The sequence below is a fragment of the Passer domesticus genome, chromosome Z (genome assembly GCF_036417665.1).
Source record: "Passer domesticus isolate bPasDom1 chromosome Z, bPasDom1.hap1, whole genome shotgun sequence".
Taxonomy (NCBI): Eukaryota; Metazoa; Chordata; class Aves; order Passeriformes; family Passeridae; genus Passer; species Passer domesticus.
In genome coordinates this window covers 40,179,885-40,200,361 of record NC_087512.1, presented here as the reverse complement: position 1 = coordinate 40,200,361, position 20,477 = coordinate 40,179,885, and the positions used below count along the sequence as shown (strand labels likewise).

At 36.1% G+C, this 20,477-nt stretch overlaps 1 protein-coding gene across 5 annotated transcripts in view; it reads left to right on the top strand.

Moving 5' to 3' along the window:
* The window catches only part of CDC14B (cell division cycle 14B), a 40,989-nt gene extending 28,524 nt beyond the window's left edge, over positions 1-12,465 (top strand). For 3 of the 5 annotated variants that reach the window (XM_064404139.1, XM_064404142.1, XM_064404141.1), the window contains 3 exons: positions 536-636; positions 8,886-9,002; positions 12,267-12,465. In XM_064404139.1, the coding sequence (XP_064260209.1) occupies positions 536-636; positions 8,886-9,002; positions 12,267-12,303 (255 nt within the window). In that variant the 3' untranslated portion in view covers positions 12,304-12,465. Of the gene's footprint in view, positions 1-535; positions 637-3,069; positions 3,216-8,885; positions 9,003-12,266 lie in introns of all 5 variants that reach the window. The other 2 variants (XR_010352976.1, XM_064404140.1) reach the window with 2 other exon arrangements.
* Positions 12,466-20,477: the final 8,012 nt, after the last annotated feature.

Sequence of the window (20,477 nt, the reverse complement as noted above, 5' to 3'; positions counted from 1 at the left end):
CGCTGTAGTCTTTTGTAATTAGGTCAACAATAGAAAAAAGTACATTCTGCAATCAAAAACACTGATTTAATTTTGGATTGTCTGTTGCTTCACTGTGTGTATTTAAAAGGAGGGGATGAAAGGGTGGGTTTTTTTACTTATTTTAGTTTCTAATTGCAAATTCTGTAATACCTTTTCATGGTGCTTTTTGAAAAAGACAGTACTGCTGTTTTAAAAAGGCAAGTGAAGGAGGGAAATTCTGCATTTATTGAAGATCATACTGTACCTAAGCAGAGATTTTATAATATATTGCTTCCAATGCTTTAAAAGGAGACAATATTCCGATGCATGTAAGTCATGACACCACTTAATGGCTTACAGCTTCTAAAGCAGCAAACAGGAAACTGGAAGGAACAGAACTATATTTATGCAAGTGAATTTCCTTTGACTTTATCCTGTTGAGATAATTCTAAGTTTTAAGATAAAGTTAATTTTTATATATTTAAGTGTCTATATTTAATCTTGATTTATCCCTTTCCCCCCTCCACTTATCCAGTACAGTGATGATGATGAAACAAACTGTTTAACACAAGGGGATAAGCTTCGTGCTCTGAAAAGCAAAAGGCAAGCAAAAGCTCCAACTCCATCTCCACTAGCGTAAGTCAGTTTCTAAATATATAAAATGCCAGAAACACTTTTATCCTCTTTTTCATGCATACTTCCTGTTGCCCACAAGTGTTTATTATCAATGCTGCTTTTACTGCCTTAAAACAAACATGAGATTCACCATTTCTCTGAAGGCTTGGTGAATGCAGAGGAGGCAGGACAATTTGGTAAAAGAACTGCAAGACTGAATTTCTAGTTTTCTGTATAGTTTTTGATGCTGGTATTCTGCACATTACCAGCACATACAGCACTCCTGAATGCTCTACTTTTTAGTTTAATCACAAACATTCTCTTGTCTGTTCTGTGGTAGTATAAAAATGAAAGAATATGATTCTGTATGGTTTTGTTTGATTGGCTCAAATAAGATATGTGCTGGTGTTTGAAGTAACATTGATAAAGTCAGAGATGAAAGAAGGATAACTTTTAACTTCCTTTCATTTTCTCTTCCAAGGAAGAGAACTTTCCCTAAATTGTCTGGGCTTTGTGATAATGTCTGGTGGATCTGGAAGGCAGAGTAGCCACTGTTTCAATAAAAAAATTCAAAGAACTGCATTTCTGTCAGTGAAGCTGGTAGTCTCTTTATTTTAGGCAAGTCCCGAAACACCACCTGTAAAAGAAAATTTGCATCTATTGTAGCAACTGGAGGTACAAAATCTATCTGCTTGCCCTTAAATAAACTGCAAGAGAATGCAACACTTGGAAAACTTTGCAGGATCTCCTTTGATTGCTTGAAAAGCAATGGTGACCCCTGGCTGTCAGACTTTTGCAATCACATGTGACCAAAGTCACAGGCCACAGTTAACATGACTTTTGTAGTGTTGTCCTTCTGCAGGACATGATTCTGCTGCCTTGCTGGCATTTTTATTTTCTTCTTTTTCAAGATCACCACTGCCATCAGACTTTTAGAAACAGTGAGAAGTATGTGATAAAAATGTGCTGAAGGTAAAGAAATATATCTCTGGAAACCTTCACATATTGCTATGTCTGATTTCTGCTTTTGTTTTAAATTACTGTCTTCTTGTCCATGCATATGATTTACACAGACAGCCATATAAGAAACAACATACTCAGAACAAAGACTGTGCCCAGATGACTTAAAAACTATCAAAATGCATCACCTCAGTTACCTCAAATAGCACAGTAAAAAACAACTGCCTCGCAGATTCATTTCCAAGGTGCAGAAGTGCCTTAGTTGTCAAGTACTTAATTGCCACACACTTACTGTATGTTCCATATGATGAATGTAGACTGTGTGATAACATATTCAGAGCCGTTGTCCTAATACCTTCTTAATTCAAGACCTATCTACTATTAAAATATTTTTTGGCTCATGAAACATTCTGCAATGTCTGTTTTAATTAGCTTGTACTTGTGTAGAATTAAAATAATTGACCTGGAACTTACAGCTCATTTTTACATTGTGCGTTGTTGCTCAAGGAGCTTCAATATGCCTCTTTCTGTTCCCCTGAGTTATTTTTATGGTTTGCAACTTGTACTGAAATAATTCAGTGAAAAATGAATGTGTAAACTCATTAATTTCTTTGTGTTACTGTTGTTTTATTGCAAGGAATATTTAGTGCCTTACATGAGTCAGAAGTTTTTTCCACTACAAGAGGTGACTGTCTCTTTCCTTTTTTAGTTTAGTCTGTTAAAATAATTATTCTTGCAGTGAAATTTATTACTTTTATCTAAGAAAACTAACAGAAGCTTCTAAATCTTCCAAGTAGTTTTATTTCAGAGGAAAAAAGAAGGGGGGGTGGGGGTGCAAAGTAAGAGCACCAGAAGCTTGGGTAGTTAGTCTTTGAAAACTAGAGGCACTATTTACTTTTAAGTCACAAGGGACTTGTGTAGAGTGTTTATTGAAGTTGGTTGTATAAATTCTTTATGTGTTGATGACTGGATATTTTATGTGTGTTCTAATAAGCGATATTCTGCACCTGTGGCAAAGGATTATGAGTTGTCTTTTGCTTCTTACACAGAAAGGTAATACACACCATCATCTGGTTGTTTATATAAGTTGTTTGTTTCTGCAAACTTACCTGTCTGTGATGTAATATTTTAATATCAGAATGTATGATTGTGAAGTAGGATGTGTGAATACAGGCTGATGCAACTGCATACGAGATGGCAGCAAGTGGTCAGAGATGTATTGCTCTTGCACACACTTCTTTCCAAGAGTGATACAGACTGAAATAGGTGGCTTTGGTGAGGGTTTCAGAAGATTTGCTTTGATTCCAGCAGCACATGGGTACTATATTGGCAATTTATGGCTGGATGGATTGTTAGTCATAGAAAGTAAGAAATGCTTGGCAAAGTTTATAGAGCACTATCCTTTTGAAGAACTTGAAACAAGCTAAAATGCACCAATAGCTTTTGCTTTTGAATTTTTTTTCATCTCTACCTCCCCCTCCAATCCCTTTTTAGATGGCTCCTAGCTATGCTGGTGTCTACACTGTGTAGCATTGTCATCTGGTGGATTGTATGTGGCTCCCTTCTGCCCAGCCTGCTATTCTGTCTAGATGGTTTAAGAACGTAGTAACCATCAGGACTCCCTGAGAGAGAGCCACTGTGTAAGTGTCCCATTCCATTTCTCTACAATAGCTCACACTTTCTGTCTAGTATGTCTTAAATGCATGTTTTCATGTCATGTTTCTTACTGGCTTTGTTGCAAGAGTGAATATCACTGCTCTGGCTTTGTTATATTCTTGTGCATATTATTTGGAATAATTGAGTGATTTTTATGGCTGGCTTACAATATACAAAGGCAAAGAGCTCTTATAATTAGAGTAGTTTTTAGTTTTGAAGTGTTTCTTCTCTGCAGTTAAGCAAAACTACATAAGCAAAATTATCTATAAGAAATAAAAAAGTACTGCTTTAAAATATGATCCTATCCTTTGCATATTGCAGATCCAGATGTTAGTTTCAGTTTTACTTCAAAGTTCATGAACTTGCAAAGTAGGCTGTTTTCCCAACACATGATTTTATTCCCATGAAATTAGAATTAGAATTTGTTAGAAATATCAGTAGGTCTTTGTTTCTACAAAGAGAATAAATATATGCCACGTCATAACACATTACTTCTTTTACCTTTTTGACACAAAAGAAGATGGGGTAGGTTGTAGTGTTAGGTCCAGGCTCAATTCTTTACCCAGCCAGTCTGGTTTCATCATCTCTTGTTCACAATTATGTTTTCTAGAGCTTTAGGAGACTACTTACATTCCTTTATTCTGTTACTTGGATTCAGCAGCTGAGAAAACACTAATAGCATATCAGTTTCTTGAGTACAGTTTTCACTCTTTCTTCACTCCACTTTGATCAGAGTAGCTGCAGTGATTTCTGTGCCTTGCTTCTACTTAAAAGGTGCAATGTTTTCATCAAATGACAGCTTACATATTTTGGTCAACTAAAATTTCAACAGCACACAGAACTGTGAGGAAGTGCAAATGAACTTTTTGCTTGTTTCTGAGCCTTCCTGGAGCTCCTCTGTCATCACCACCCTCAAAGTAGAATGATTACTTTGGGTGAATACTTGAAATCTTGGTGCTCTCAGATTAAAAAAAATTGTCAGAAAGTCTTTTACTAATTAAGAATAAGGCCGTCTCTCCTGAAAGGCATTAAGGTTGAGATTTTCTGTCATCTGTAATTTTGGCCTTGCAGCTTTTTGTCTGCACTTTTTAAAAAGCATGAAACTTTCTGCTGACCTGAGTGATTGGATGACTATAGAATGAGTACTGTGAGACTTTGGACAGGTTAATTATTCGGTTAGCCTTCACTGAAGTCATCTTAATCTGTTCTTTTTGAGAAAGAAATTATAAAGAAATAAAGATCACTTCAGCTTAATTTTTTCCTTAACCTTGTTAAATAATTTACTTGAGAGGCATTATTCCAAATAACATGAGAGGCGTGTTTTTAAAGTTTTACAGTCAATGGAGAACTTTTTCTTTTCTCAGTGGTCTCTGGAAGTCAGACCTCAAACTTCTGAACACATACTAAAAAGCTAAACTTAAAACACAGGTCAAAGAGGTGAAACAATCTGTGCTTTGTTTTGCTGTACTGTGCTATAAGATCAATTTCAGTCAACTATTGTCCTTTCTTTCTCTTACTGTGTCTTGTGTTCTGTCTAAAAAAATAGAAACATTTTTTCCTTGCTGGATGAAAAAAGACATTTGATGTTGGTAGATGTGATGCAAGCAATTTAGTTATTCCCATTTGCTGTGAATTTCCAATTACTGGTGCTGCTGCTTGATTTTCAAGTCTAACTATGATACAATGTTGGTTTAAGTATAGGGAGGGAAAATACTTTGGCTTTTCTTAAAAGCTTGCCTAATTTCTCTTCTTTCTGCAGCTAATATCCCGTGTTTTAAGAGATCAAATTATCAGTAAGGATCATGGATCAATAAGGGCTGGCCTGGCAGTTGTGTTGGCTGGAGCCCTGTATGCTGAAGTTATCGATTACTTGTTGCCTGTCAATGACTTGGAAGACTAATAGAGACCTCAGGTCTATTTTCTTAAAAAACATGAGGTGATGAAGGAGAAAGCAGTACTGCATTTGACAGACCTTGTAAGACAGCTTGCCCAGATTGGCTGGCAAGACTAAAATGCTTTTTGCAGACAGAGAAGACATGCACCTGAGTAACGTCTTTTTTCTTCATCCCTGTTTAGGATACTGCAATCACATATTTCAAAAAACCTTATTGCAGATGGATTGCTGTCCAATGTGTATTACAGTGCTTGCAGTTCAAGTTTTGTGGATTTTGTCTCGGGTTGTGGAGTTTGGGTTTTTGTGTCCTGGTGGTGTGTCTATGTTCCAGCCTTGCACTAAGTTAAATGTAGAATAAAAGTTGTGAGTTAACTTTAAAAGTTGCTGGTCCTTACCGAGCACTTTTCCATTTAAACAGGTCTTTATTTGTTTAAAGACCAAGGTATTAGCTTGAATAAGAAAGCAGTGTATAAACTACTCTGCTATTTGTGGTGTGTATTTAGGATCAGAACTACCAAGGGATGTTTCCATGGCAGATGAATTTGAGATGAAAAATTCTTAAAATGTAAATGTATGTTTAATAGTGTGACTATTACAACATCCTATAACCTGCAGGGTTTTGTTGTTTTTTGGTTGGTTTTTTTGTTAATTCAGGGTTTTTTTGGTTTTGGTTTGTTTTTTGTTTATTTTTTGTGGAGGTTTGGTGGTGGTGGTGGTTGGTTGGTTTTTTAAATTTTTTATCATATCCCATTGAGTTAGAAAACCTTTGTGTGCATCAGATGGGTTGGCTGGTGTTTCTGGAAGTTGTGTGACATGCTATTTTATGTGAACAGCTCTAAAGCAGCAAGGTAGGTGTCCTTTTGTAATGTAGTTTGGGATATTTTTTTCATGTTGACATTTTGGCAAGATTTCCTCTACTATAATCTCACATCCATTATAAAACCTATCTATTGAACCTCCTATCAAGTGAGGCTGTTAGTCTAATTGTGCTAAAGCAAAATTCCATACATTAGTTTCTTCTCTCACCTTTAACATATATGCAGTAGCATTGTAATGAAAGCTGTGATAGCACTGTTGCTGCTCCTCAGCTGAGAGCTGTGAGGCTCAAAGACAGTGTTTAATTGCAACAACCTGTCAGACAGTTGTGTAAATAGAACCTTGTCTCTTTTCCTTGAGTTGCTATAAGCCTTGGACGTCTAGAATTCTAGTCTGATTTAAATATGTCTGTGTGATAATTTAGCAAATGTTTTGTTCACAACTATTTCAATTACCTTTACTATAGAGTAGCCCAGTGAAGTTGTATATATCTGAGATTTAAAAATGACATAACAGCTGAAGAACAGATGATGTTAAAGATCTACCCTGCTCACAGCTGGCTCTGAGCTGATCCCATAAGGCATCTTGTTATCTCCCTTTGGCAAATGCAGCAAACTTACAAGGATGTTTTTGTGGTCGTTACGGTTTCCTAGTGACTATTTTTATTATAAGTCACATTACCATTTAGAGCTTCTTTTATTTTCTTTGTTTTGAACAGATAAGATGAAATTTTCTGGGAAGTAAGGGCTACCTTATGATATGTTGAAAAGATGAGTATTTAAATGTTTGTGCAAAATGCTGTCTTGAGAATTCATAATGCTTCACAGAATCACAAAATGGATAAATGTTGAAATAGACCACGGTGGGTCATTTTGTCCAACTCCCTGCTCATGCAGAGTCATGCCAGAGCACATGGCACAGGATTGCATCCAATGGTTCTTGAATCTCCAGTGAGGGAGACTTGACAACCTCTCTGGCCAATCTGTTCTAGTGCTCAGTCACCTGCACAGTAAAGAAGTTTGTGTGTCAGATTCAGAAGTTCAGAAGTTCTTCACATTCAGGTGGAACTTCCTGTGTATCAGTTTGTGCCCAATGCCTCCTATTGCTCAGCACCACCAAGCAGAGCCTGGCTCTTGACACCCTGCCTTCAGATACTGACAGACATTGATGAAGTCCCCTCTGTTGTCTCTTCTGGAGACTGAGCAGACCCAGCTCCCTCAGCCTTTCCTCATAAGAGAGACGTCCAGTCCCTCCATCATCATATCCTTCCACTGGACTCTCTCCAGGACTTCCATGCCTCTCTTGTGCTGAGGAGCCCAGAACTGGACACAGCACTCCAGATGTGCCTCACCAGGGCTGAGGAAAGGGGCAGGATCACCTCTTCTGACCTGCTGACAGTGCTCTTCCTGATGGTCCCCAGAATACTAGTGGCCTTCTCGGTGACAAGGGTACACTGCTGGCTCATATTTCAGTTCATGTTAGATACGTATATGGGTATAAGCCAGGTACATTGACCAGTTTTCTGAATTTCTGGTATCTAGAAAAAATGGGTGTTTGTGAGAGAAATATTACAAAAATTACATTCCAATAACTTTTGCTTTCTTTTATATGTATATTGCATGCATTTTATGCAGAGAGACACCAAATGTGGATGTATTTAAGGAGAAAACATGATTTTTCCATATTTCTGGCTGCGTGAGCACTAGTAAACCAGTATGTGCCACAATTTGTTCACGTTTATATTTCAGTGATTGAATGTTAAAAGGTTCAGCATAACCTCATGCTTTTCTGTTCATTCCTAGAAGTTTCTATCAGCACAGATGAATGGTATAATGCAGGTCTTATTTCACCACTGCTGTAATTTTTAGTGCTTGGATGAAAGTGTGGTAGACTGAATTTGTTCATTCTGTATGACAACTGTGGCACTGAAAAAAGAATTTCAATATTAGAACTTGTTAAAACTGTTTTACAATCACAGTAAAAACTATAACATAAGCTTTCAGGTTTTAAATATTTTCACCTTGGGCATGCAAGGAAAACATTTTCATTAGAAGAATTTGTTCTGTCTAAAGAAGTATGAGGTTGAAGATATCTGGGGGTGGTTTTTTCTGCCTCCTGTAAAAGCACTTCTTTCAACTTTGAATGTCCTGTATTTACAGGAGAATTTGGATTGCATTTTGGTAGTACTTGTCATTGAAACCTTGTATCTTACCTGAGCAGCTGGCTGTTTTGTTTGAACATTTGCAAATCAAGTAGTATTTTGCAAGGCTCAACTATTAAGAGAGATTTTTTTCAAGTAGTAGGAGTTTAAAATATTGAAATTTGTGGTTATGTAGACATTTGTCTGCTAATCAAGAAGTGTATAGTAAAAATAATGTTGCTGATCAGTTTTAGTGTATGAAGAACGTATTTTAGATGAAATTGTTATCTCAAATACATGTTCTAATTCTGAAACCCATATAAAACAATGAAAACATTGGAGGTTTTTTCCATTTCTGTTTTTGGTGAGTATGTTACATGAATATAAAAGTGTATATTTTCTGCCCGCATATTCCTGTTCTCTTTTGCTCCAAAAGTTAGCATTCAGTATTCATATATAGGATTCTGTGAAAGTAATTTCTTCAGGGTATTAACCAACCAGACTGTAACTTGCACTATTTAATGGAGGTTTTGATTTCCAGTCTCATGTAATCCACTCATACGACTGGACTCAGTGAAGCCAGAGTCTAATAATAGCAGGAGAATAAAGAGTAACAGCTAAGTTACTCTGAGGTCAGAGTCTCTAAAACGGTGCATACTTTCACAGCTGGAACCTTACACAGATGAAATAGAAAATAGATACAAAGCTGATACTCGTTAGCTCTATTGTAACTGTAACACCCTCTTTTCAGTGTTTTAGGAACTTTCCAATTATATAATCTTTCTTTTTTCCTACTCTTTACAGAGTAACTCTGCAGTCCAGTGTTCAGAAAAATAAAACCTCTGAACCTAGCATTTCTGACAGTACAGACATTACTAAAAGAACTACCAGGTCTGCTGCAAGAAAAAACAGTTTAAAAAGGTGAGAGTTACCCTCTTTACTGTAACTGTTTTCTAGGCAAATACTTTGAGCTGTTGTATCCACTGCTGGCAGGAGCTTTGCCATAGTTCAGCTCCTTCTCCTAGCAATGGAAAGTGAGAAACAATTAAATGGTTTGTGTCATGTATTGAGAACATCTGGAACCTTACATCTTAAGTAATTTATTTATGTTGCTCAGTCTTCCAAGCTGGAGAATTTTAAATAGTAATTCTCAATATGAGTACTCAATATGATAATTACTGAAGACAAGGGATTTTGGTAACATGAATACCCCTTTGCCTGGAGTAAGAGATGGAAAAATTCCTCACAGCATTAAGTCATATACTAGTCAGTGCATGAAGTCAAAACTAGGAAGAATTCAATAGACAACTGAAATGCAGTGGTTGTGGAAAGGTGAAGTGTATAAAACGCATGTGTATACTGGTATGAGATTTTTTTTTTACTGAAAGCATGGTTGATAATCTGAATTAAACCTGTTTGGTAAAGCTTAATGAAATTCTAAATTCTAACAGATTTGTGGAAGACTGAAAGTGGCTTTTGGCCCAGAAGCATATGGCTAGACTACTGCTATTTATTTTTGTGTATGCCTGTGATCACACTCCTCAGTGGCAACTCTCCAGGTCATTTTAAAAGATGAGCCTGAGAGCATAGTTTAAAACAATATCCAAACAATCTCCATTGCTTACAATTTACTGGAATTTGTCTTAAACTCTTAGTGAAAAACGGGTCTGTCAGGTGCTGAAGAGATTTTGACTGGAAAGAGTAAAAGATGGCACATAACCACTTTCTATGTTATGTGCCTGGATTTATAAATATCTCTGAAAAGTTGGTTTGCAGCTTTTTCCTCACAGAGTTATTCTTTCTCTTTCTTCATCCTCTTACCTTGAAGGTAATGAAGTTATGAAAAATTTGCTCTGTTAGTCAGTAGAGTGCAGTAAATTCTATTCAGAGACATTTTAGTTGTGACTTTGTTTTATTGAACAACATATTAAAAAATAAGACTTTTTTCTCTAAACAGGTATTTTACTAAAAATCAGTGGTAGTTTTCCAGGTTTTCTTTCGGTTGGTTGGGCTTTTTCTCCATTTTGTCTAATTTTTACCATGTCAGTTTTGGTCCAAATAGAATTGATGGGATTCTGCCTGCTGTTTTTATTCTGCATGTCTCTCCCAGTTTTAACCCAACCTGCTTGCAACATTTTGTATCTACATTCATGCATGTGTGTAATCTGAAGAGAGATTTTCAGTTCCTGGAAAGCACTTCTCCAAGCTGACCTTTGTATTGTGTGAGATGTGAATACCTATCCTTAGGAGAAAATAGCATCCCTAAAATAGAGTTCACAGAACATTTCATTAATTTCTTAAGAAATCCTTTAGGTGCATTGCTAGATGTATGACTCTGAAGGCCATGGACCAAGTCAATCTCAAACTTCATAAATTACTTCCTTCATATTTTAATGGACTTTCTAAAACTACCCCAAATACCTCACCCATATACTGTTTCTTTTCTTCTAACTTTGGAGGTGTAAGAAGTTCAGTTACTTTCATATTTCCATCCAATAATCAAATTTGTCTTTCTTCTGTCACAGTTATGGACATCTTAATTGTTTTACAATCTGAGAGGGCCAATTGGGTGCTAGTACCTCTCAAGGGTGTTGTGGTATGACCATATCATTTAATGGATTTAGAATGCAGTAACTTGTTGTTAGTCTTGTAGGTGTCATTTTATTTTCCTGTAACATTTGAAAAAGTATCAGTCTTTTTTTAAGTATGCCTTTTCTTTTAATTTAAGTTTAATTTCTTGAAGTATGAGCAGTTTGCATTACCTCACAGTACTCAGATTCATTGAACTTTATCCAGACCAAGTGGATTGCAGGTAGAGAATAATTATTTCTACAATATTGACATCCTGCCCTAACCAGCATCTGTCTTTGTCAAGACTTTGTCTATTTCACTGAACTTCACTGGCATTACTGTATATCCTTATTCTTTCATTTTCTTTCTGATACATTCCAGTGGAAACATCTTGCACCATTTTTACATCGATCTCATTTACTGCTTTATGTCACTTTAGTCAATTATTTTTGTGAATCACACTTGTGACCCATCCTAATGCAGTATAATCTGCATAGCTAGGGAATTTGTCATTTCATCCTTCAGACTGTTGGAGACACTACCATGGATTGTCTCCAAAATGATTTTTCAGCAAAAACAGCTATTTACATCTAAAACACTAATCTGGCTTTTTAAAGAGAACATAGGGAATTTCAGTCCTAACTATAACACTCACTGCTTTTCCTTTGTGGAACATCTTTAGATGTCAGCTGCCTTCTATGAAAGAAAGTACTGATGGACATAAGACACATCTTGTGATTGAAATAACACTGGTTTTTGACCTGCAGGAAGTCACATTTCTATCCCATAACCTGGTATTTCTTTGTGGGTGCCCTTATTTCTCCAGTTAAGACATCTTCCTTGTAAGTTAGACAGTTACTGAGAAGTTCATGTCTGTATTTTAACAAGGTGCATACTTCACATCCAAACCAACTGAGTCATAAGACACTAGTTAAATGGTCTTTTCCATGTCACCACACAGAACAGAATTAAAATTCAGTTGTAGTAAGTAGTTGATTAGAAAAGAAATCCTAAGTGCTAAAGGCATTTTGATGTGTAAAGGGAATGAAGGTAAAGATATTACAAAAAATTATAATGAGGAATATGTGGAAAAGGTATGAAAACTGTATAGAGGAGTATCACAAAAGCTAACAAAGAGTTAAAAATCTCATATGCCTTTGCTTTGCCAGGTATTACAAAGCAGTCTTCTACACCCTTATTAAAATACTGAAAACTGAAAACTACCTGCAGCATTGCAGAACTTTTCTATATGTAATCTAAATCTAGCTTCAAAAAAATATAAATGTTTCTGTCTTGTTCTTCCTACTTTTCCTGCAGTCTAATACTTCAGAAGGAGAAAAAGAAAAGGAATGCTTTACACAAATGTGCTTAATTAAATTATGGTACTTTGAATCCCCTTCTGCATTTCTGTATGGAACAGAATTTTCTTCATATTGTCTGTGATCAGACCAGTCTGTGCATTCTTGACAGTATGGCTGTGTTACTAAATGCAGTGACTTTTTGTTTCTTTCTTTGAAGTACCATTTGCTCATTTTACCTTGCCAGAAATGCTTGCTTGGAATACATACTGAGTAATGTTTAACTTTTTCCCTCAAATATGTTTTATTTCAACAGCCAATCCGTCACAAAGACTAGAACAGTATTGCGCTGAATTTCGAATAAGCCACCAGTGTTGAAGAGGATATTCAGGAGTGAAGGGGATATAGAGGGGACTTGATGCAATTCAAGGAAGATCACTTTGGCTCTATTTTTCAGTAAAAAATGAAATAGAACAATCTCTTTTTTACTTGTAGAATAAAATGTACTCTCAACATGTTTGGTAGACTTTTTTTCTACCATGATAACATTTTCTCAAAACCAACATAATCTACGTACATTCAGACTCAGGTGTAAATATTTAAGCTCTCTATTATAAAGAGGGCTTGCTAGTATGTATGATGCATGTGTACGAATTGTGATGGCAATCACTTAGCTGCTGATCACCAGATGGTGGGAGCTTTTAAGTATATAAATCTGTGTTGTGCATTCAGACTGGGTTGAAGTCTTCACTTGAGTCTGAGAATCAACCACAAAAGCTTTTATTTCTAATAGTATTGGTAATCTCCTGTGTTGATTGGCTGTTCTTTCTTACTTTGTATGAAGTTTTTTATGAAGCTGCAGTATTGAGTACACAGTGTAACTATTGTCCACCAAAGAGTGCTTTACTGTCAAAGGTCATGTGGTTTATTTAGGAAAAACTAACTGTAAGTGATTAACTTGTTTTTAGTAGTGACAGCTTTTTAGTTGTTCACAACCAACTGCTCTTTAAGCTAGTTATAACTGCTTTAAATCTGATATGATTTTAAAGGGGAGGAAAAACACTACCATTTAAAGCAGTGCTGTCATATTGAAATGTCATTACTGAATGTTTCATTACTGAAACATTATTGTTTCTTTTCCTATCAAGACCTTTTATGTGAAACTTTAAATTACCATATATGAGAGGTAAGAAGGTAAGAATCCCCCCTAGATTTCATTGGTACGCTTGATAACACATGGACAGTGCTTTGCGACACTTAATGAGTGTAGCACACAAAAAAAAGGGAAAATAAGGGTGCCATACAACTGAGGTAGTGGAATTCAGGGGCAGGTAAAAATTTTGACACCTAACACTTTAGAACTACAATTCACCTCTGGCAAAAAGCAGTGTGCTTGAGACTGAAATTTTCATCCCCTACAGAAGTACTGTGGTTTTTCTCCTACTATTTTTCACATTATGACATTTCAAAACTTGATGTACTCTCATCCACCAGCTAGCTGATGGTTATAGCTGCATAACCCTCAGATGAGAGCTGTTACCATATAGCCTTAAACATAAATCAGTTATCTGTTGATTTAATGACTCTTACAGTACAAAGTGGAAGAAATTAAGAAATCTGCAATGTTAGTAATGGAGTAACTGAAGTTTTTAAAGATGCAGATTACCTCTGTGAGAGGGGGAAATTTCAATGAATGTAAATGTTTAGTGACCAGTTTCAATCTACATCCTTTTGAATGGCAACTAAGCCTGCTGTTAGGTTGGTGATTTTTGAATGCCAGTATGAATATCACACAGTGGTTTTAAAATATTTTCTAGCAAAAGAATCATGAATTGGAAACAGGATGTGAAGTGTAAGCAAGCTTACAGATAACATCCATGTGCTTAGACAGTCAAAATCTGCAAACATGAATACAAATTAAAAAGAAAAATTTTAATGCAAAATAAAGGACAACTGAAGGTTCAGTCTGAAAATATTTTGTTTTCTTCTTAGACTTCCCTTTTCCCCTCCTTTTCGTCTAGGTAAAAAGCATCTAAAAGAGAGGGACTGATCTCATCCTGCTAATGCAATTAAAATTTCTTGGGCTTTGGATGGGGTTGCTTTGTTTGCTTTGGCACAGGTTATTTGTTTTTTGGGGGGTTGTTTCAGTTTAGGGCATTTTGGGTTTGGTTTGTTTGGTTAGGGTTTTTTAGTGGAGGTTGTGTGGTTTGGGTTGTTTTTTTTTGGTTGGGTGTTTTTTTTAGTAAGCCATTTTGTGCAAGAAGCTTATGTACAGGTAACCACAATAGTAGGTCTGTTGTGCAATTATGAGCCTATGCTTATTTTTGAACAAAATTCTCATCTTGGAAGGCAAAAGGGATGCAAATAGTGAAGTGAGAATAAAGATTTAGTAATATTTACTGTGTTTGGCTGTGCCCTTCTCTGAGCTGGGCTGCTTCTTTAGCATCTTTTTTTAACCTAAAAATAATTGGTCTCTTTCTTACCCCTTCCAAATTAGAATTTGCCTCATTTAAAGTAACCAGCAGAGTTATTAGCACTTATAAGTAAATTTGCATAACGCAAGTGCACAAACAATAGCAACTCCACCTAAACCAAAACAGCATGTTTAACAGCAATGTTTTTCAGGTTAACCCATCCACCACCCACTATCTTAGTGAAAAACACATAAACGTCAAAGGGATTTTACATGTGAACTTTCCAAACAGCCTTATATGGAAAATTACCTCATTGTGCCACATCTAATTGTACTGCTTAGTTTGCTATGATTTTTTATTACTTTGTCTAACATTTTTAATATACCATAACAAAGGTGTTTTAGGTACAAGAATGAAGAGTGGGCATGGCTGAGGAAGTTCTTGGTTTCTAATTTTTTTCTGAATAGTGAAGTATTATGTGCCAAAATGGAATGTGTTATGGCAGCTGCATCACCTTTGTGTATCTGTACAACAGAGCAGCTGAATGAAGTTACTTCTGCACTCATCAGTTGGGAGAGTCTTCTTAGAAATTCTTTCCTCTTTCAAATATGTGACAGATGGATTCTTCCTCAGTTTCTTAACTCAAAGATACTACATGCTCAAAAGTTGTAATATCTTGGGTTAAATTGCTGGTTTCCATTACAGCAAAAAAAAAACCTCAGACACTAACCTAGACCTTGTCTTTTTGCCCTAGTATGACAGTAGAGGAAGCACTACTGATTTTAAACAGTAAGAGATTGTAAAAAAAACCAAAACAAAACATAAATGTGATGTTCACCAGTTTGTTGCACTGCATTTTTTATATTAATCATTTGCAGACTGTCATGTAAATTCATATACAGGCCATCAAGGTCTAAAATTTTTTGACTAATCAGTACTGTTCATCCTGATTGTTTTTAAACCGTATATTTCTAATCATATTTTTTTAACTTGGATTGACAGAACGAAAGTTTATTTTGCTGAAGGTATTTTTAAGATAAAGCTTCTTATTATCTTGTAATAATAATTAGTTCTATATGCATTTGTGTGTCATTTGAAAATACTGCAAATTACATTTGATTTTATACAAAATACTGAATAGTGAAAAGTGTAAACATGAACTGTGTAAAATTAAAAACAATCAGAAGGTTTTTTTCTGTTTTATTTCCAGTATTGATCACAAAGCCATCATATCTGTACCAGACTGACTCATATGTGCACTGAAAAAACACAACACACTCAGCTGCCTGAAAATCTTTAATTAAAGCACAGATTCTTAAAACACATAGTTTTTCAAAAATAGAGATTTTTCTAGCTCTACATATCCAGGAACTCACACTGGAAAACAGTACCTACATTTGAATTTTTGGGATAGTTACACAGTGAAAAAAGGACAGTAAGACAGAGCAATGGGATTTTAGTGATTTCTCCTTCCTCTATGATTATATAGTATCAATTTTTAGAAACAGGCATTATCTTAAATACTCTATACTTTTATACTTACCACTACAGTGAAGACTTCCCAAAATAATTAAATTTTTAGGAACACAATTTTTGCAAAAGCATGGGTGATGGCCTAGCTTAGTCTTTTGAAAAAATATCTAACAGGAAAAAATAGTGACCAACTGAAATACTTCTTATCACCCTTACCTACACTAGAAAATGCAGAATTGCACACACAAACCACAGCATACTTGACAAGCAAGTAAACTTCTGCTTGCCTCAAAGATAAGAGTTTTATAGTTGAAAAATCTGTGTTCTTCTGTTGTAACGTGATCCCTTCCAAACTTACATTAATTTTAAGCACATTTTCCTCACAAACAAGCTGCCTGAAGAAGTGAATGGTGGAGAACACCAATTTATGCATGTGATGCCCACAGGAAAACAGTTAAGCCCTATCACCCCCCATTTGTTCTGGGGTTGGTTTCATATGGATGTGTCTGATTAATAAGTCCTAAATCCTAAATATGGAATAAGGCCAAGAGAACACAGACAAGGGTGATGTGCTTTGCAAGTTCAGGGAGTGATGGACTAGAGCAGTTACAAAGATGACTTTATCTCAACTCAGAGGGAACATGGGGTGGCCTTTGTTTTGGATAAATGGCCGTCAAAGTTTGAGTAGATCAACCAGTACTTCTTCAGCAAGAACGAAGACCAGACCAGCATGGGGACAATGAATACATAGAAATAAAAGCCAGACAACTGCCATAAGAATTTCAAAGAGAAAAATGGGCCTTAACTGATCAACCCTCACATTCCTTCTTGACACCTGAGGACACCTGATAGGATGACAGTGAGGATGTATTTCGTAAGGACTGGTAAAGGGAGTCATATTGGTATTGTGAAGGATCTGTGTCCTGCAATTGCTATATTAATTATAATATTATGTTTTTGTGTTTTCAGTATACTTGATATCACTCTAAACCAGAAATGCCATGACATGAACCATCTCCAATTAAGTAAATCTGGTATTAAACACGACACCCTCCATCCATGGGGTATTTCCCAGAGCCTTGTCAAGTGTTGGACTGTCACGCAGGGGGTGGAAGAAGGCACGTAGAAAGTCTGTCCTTTAAACAGATCCATTCCTGGTCCATGTCCTCTCTATCAAAGTCTGTCCTAGTTCTCAAAGCTGATAAAGATTCCAGAGAGGCCAAGCAGCCACTGGTATTTCTGATCCCTCATCCCAGCATGTGGTGGCCCTGCTGCATAAGAGCAGAGCAGCAGATGAAAAGCTCTTCTGTGTCACTAGCACCTCCAACTCCCTGCTCTTCCAACCATGCCAGTTGCCACAGCTCAGTTACAGCACTAACAGGATAAAGTGGCAAACCCCAAAGTCCTTGTACCCTGACAGCACAATGGAAACAGACCCTTGGCATCACCTATTACTAATGCAAGAAAATCCAAAGTGAGAGTGATGCCAGTAGCAGGAGGGTAAATAATGAAACATCACTTACCCTTGTGAGCTTGCTTTTGCCTCTGTCAGTGCTTTGATGCCATTCTTTTAAGACAGCAGAATAATTCCATTGTTTTCTGCTCCCTGAGTTCATGTTTTGCTAGACTAGATTGATCTTTCACCATTCTTCCCAAAACGGCATGCACACTGGACTGAATCTCTAGACAGTACTCAAAACACATTATATTTGTCCTGCTATCATGCTTCTAGATGCTTTTTGTCCATCTCTTTACACCAGCATCATATCTATTTTAAAATCAGCTACTATTTAATGTTGATTTTTTGGAATTCTATCTCTTCCTCCCACTGATCAGATCTTTCTAGCCTCTCGTCTTCTTTCACTCTGGTGGCAGTTTCACAATAGCCTCTAAGGTTCCAAGTCTTTGTTAGAGCTAGCAAAAACTCCGCAAAGAAGCATTCAATCCATAAGCAACAGAAAAATAACTAAACAACTAACAAGTATAGAATTCCTGGATCAGAATATGTCAGCTTATTATTCTCTTCTGCCATGAGAAAAAAAAAAATTGTACCTTGCTGTTATTTTTATGTTTTAGCAGAACTATCCTGCTGATTTAATTCCAGTACACAAAATTCAGTATTTTTCATTCAAACAGTAACTACTGTACAAATCTCAACAGAAGAACTACTGTTGCTACAAGCAAGCAACAGCTTATTGAGTCCTGTTAACTAGCTGTAAAACATTGTAGAGACAACAGAACACAGATTATGAACAGTCACATTAGTTAGTTTTACTAGTAACTAGCTTTGTTATCTAAGCAGGGAGAGCAGAAACTTAATTCAATTTATTTAGCACTGGTTCATCTCCAACAGTCATTAAATATGATGCAGTATCTGAGGCTGCACTGAAGATACAGATCTGCAACACTTGTATCACAAATTCAAAAAGACATTTGTTGAAAAATAAAAAAGAGAGAAATAAAAAGCTGCTGAAGATAAAATGTATTTCAAATTAAATTCTAAGTAACACAGCCAAAGTGTAACAGTTGTTGCCTCCTCCAAAGACTGAAGGCTGCCACCCTCCAAGCACAAACTGTTCAGTACTTGCTCAGAATATGCTACTCAAAGAGAAAAAGCTCTGATTTCATGCCCAATATTCAGTGATTGAAACATATTTTTTTATGCAAAGAATAATTTTTCACATTCAATTGTTGATCCACTGATAAAATCAGCATTGCATTGCTTCCAGCACTGCATGTATGTGTGTATATATATATATATATATATAAATATGTTTGTGTGTGTGTATATACACACATATATTCAGTTTTTCATACGAACATGTGTGTATGTGCCTGTGACAGCTCTGGAAAAAAAAAAGAAAAATTATGTGAAAATTGTATAATATAAGATTAAGAATAATCTTAATGGCATAAGTGTACTAGAGGTACAGATTCTGAGTTTGGGCCCAAAGCACACTTTTACCCCAAGGCCTGTTTTCATACAAAAAAAGTGCAACCAGCTGAAAGCTCATTTCTTATGGGCTCAAATGCCCAATATTCCTATCTATCAACTCAGGGTTTTTACTTCTGAGTCTCTTAATTCATTCTTTGGTATTCCTAAGCACAGACATTTCTCTCCTCTTTCTTCTAAAGGCACTTTTATATCAATATATGCTTGCCAATCCTAAACTGTAGTACTGCATATGATTCAACTGAACAACATCATATCAACATTATCATATGTAAATGACAGTCATGAAGAAAGTTGAAATCCTCTCTTTGCAAACTTACTGCAACTTACCATGAATCTAAATTTTAAACCTGAAATGCAGCAGGTTTTCCTAGGCCACTCACTACATTAGTCCAAAGAATAGCTGGGAGCAGTGCAATAAAGAATAACATGACTAAGACCTGCAACACAATTTAATCCCTTCTTAATATGCATGCCATGTTCTACTAGTGTTTGTGTATATATTTACACCTGCTTTACACGAAGGAGGAAAGCTACACCAGCAGTGACAGCAAATCTGTGCTTAACAGATACAGCTATTCTGGTAGCCTAAATATGACAGATGACTGAGATTTACAGTTCTGTTATCACAGCTAGGCAAAGAAATTGCATCACTGTCATCACTTACAATTAATTTCTATACTTGGATATACCATCAACTAGAGAAACTCTTAAGCCGTATTCAAGGCTGACAGACTGAAAAATAAAATTGTCACACATAGATGCTCTAACTGGTGGAACGAGTAATCAATTGCACTAAATCTCATTCTCAAAAAGTTTTGGATTGGATGGGTTGTATTTTTTATTTTAGGTTGGTTAATTTGTTGTGGTTTTAATTAAACAGTTTTGTAACTAGCCTTTTTTCCTTTTAACCAGGAGTTTACAATCTGCTAACCAAAAGCAAATTATACAGATACATTTTCACAAACCATTTAAAGCATTCCCCAAAGTACCTATTTGTCATTCTGTTTTGAAAGGCAGATCAAAGTTAAAGGAATAAACAGTAACTTTGCAACAGCAGGAAGGAAATTGAAAAATAAAACAATTCTCTCAGCCTTCTCAGAGAACAGTCAGACCTAAACTGAATCCATCACAGCAGATTGAGCCCAGTAGCACAGCATAGCAAAGACTTAATTTTTAGCAGAGAAAGGGAGGGTTACTTTTAAGTATATGAACATTTTCCTTTGCAAAAACAGGTCAGTAGAAGAGAAGGCTACATTCAAAACATGACAGAAATAGAAGGAAGCCCTGCAAAGAAGCTCTTCACATTTCTATGCATACACTCAACCCCAGCAAGTAAAAATATAAAAAAAATTTCAGACACATTCTTCCCTGTCCAATGGAAAAATGGGAACAAGAAGGGAAGAACAAGCAAAATATTCCAAGAACCTCACACACAAAATCACTTATATTCCCCATTGATTAAATTGCCATTTTTGGCAGAAACACACAACACCGGTAAAAAGGGCAGCATCAGGTAAATCTTAAACTGCAGGATTTCAAGTAACACCTTGTGACTACAAAGTGAAGGAGGTGTGCATTATTTCATCCCATTCAGTTACTCAAATAGCAGCAGCATGGGTTCCTCTAACACCAACACTTCGCTTTTGCACATTCTTCCCACTGCAAGTCAGAGCACCTCTATGCC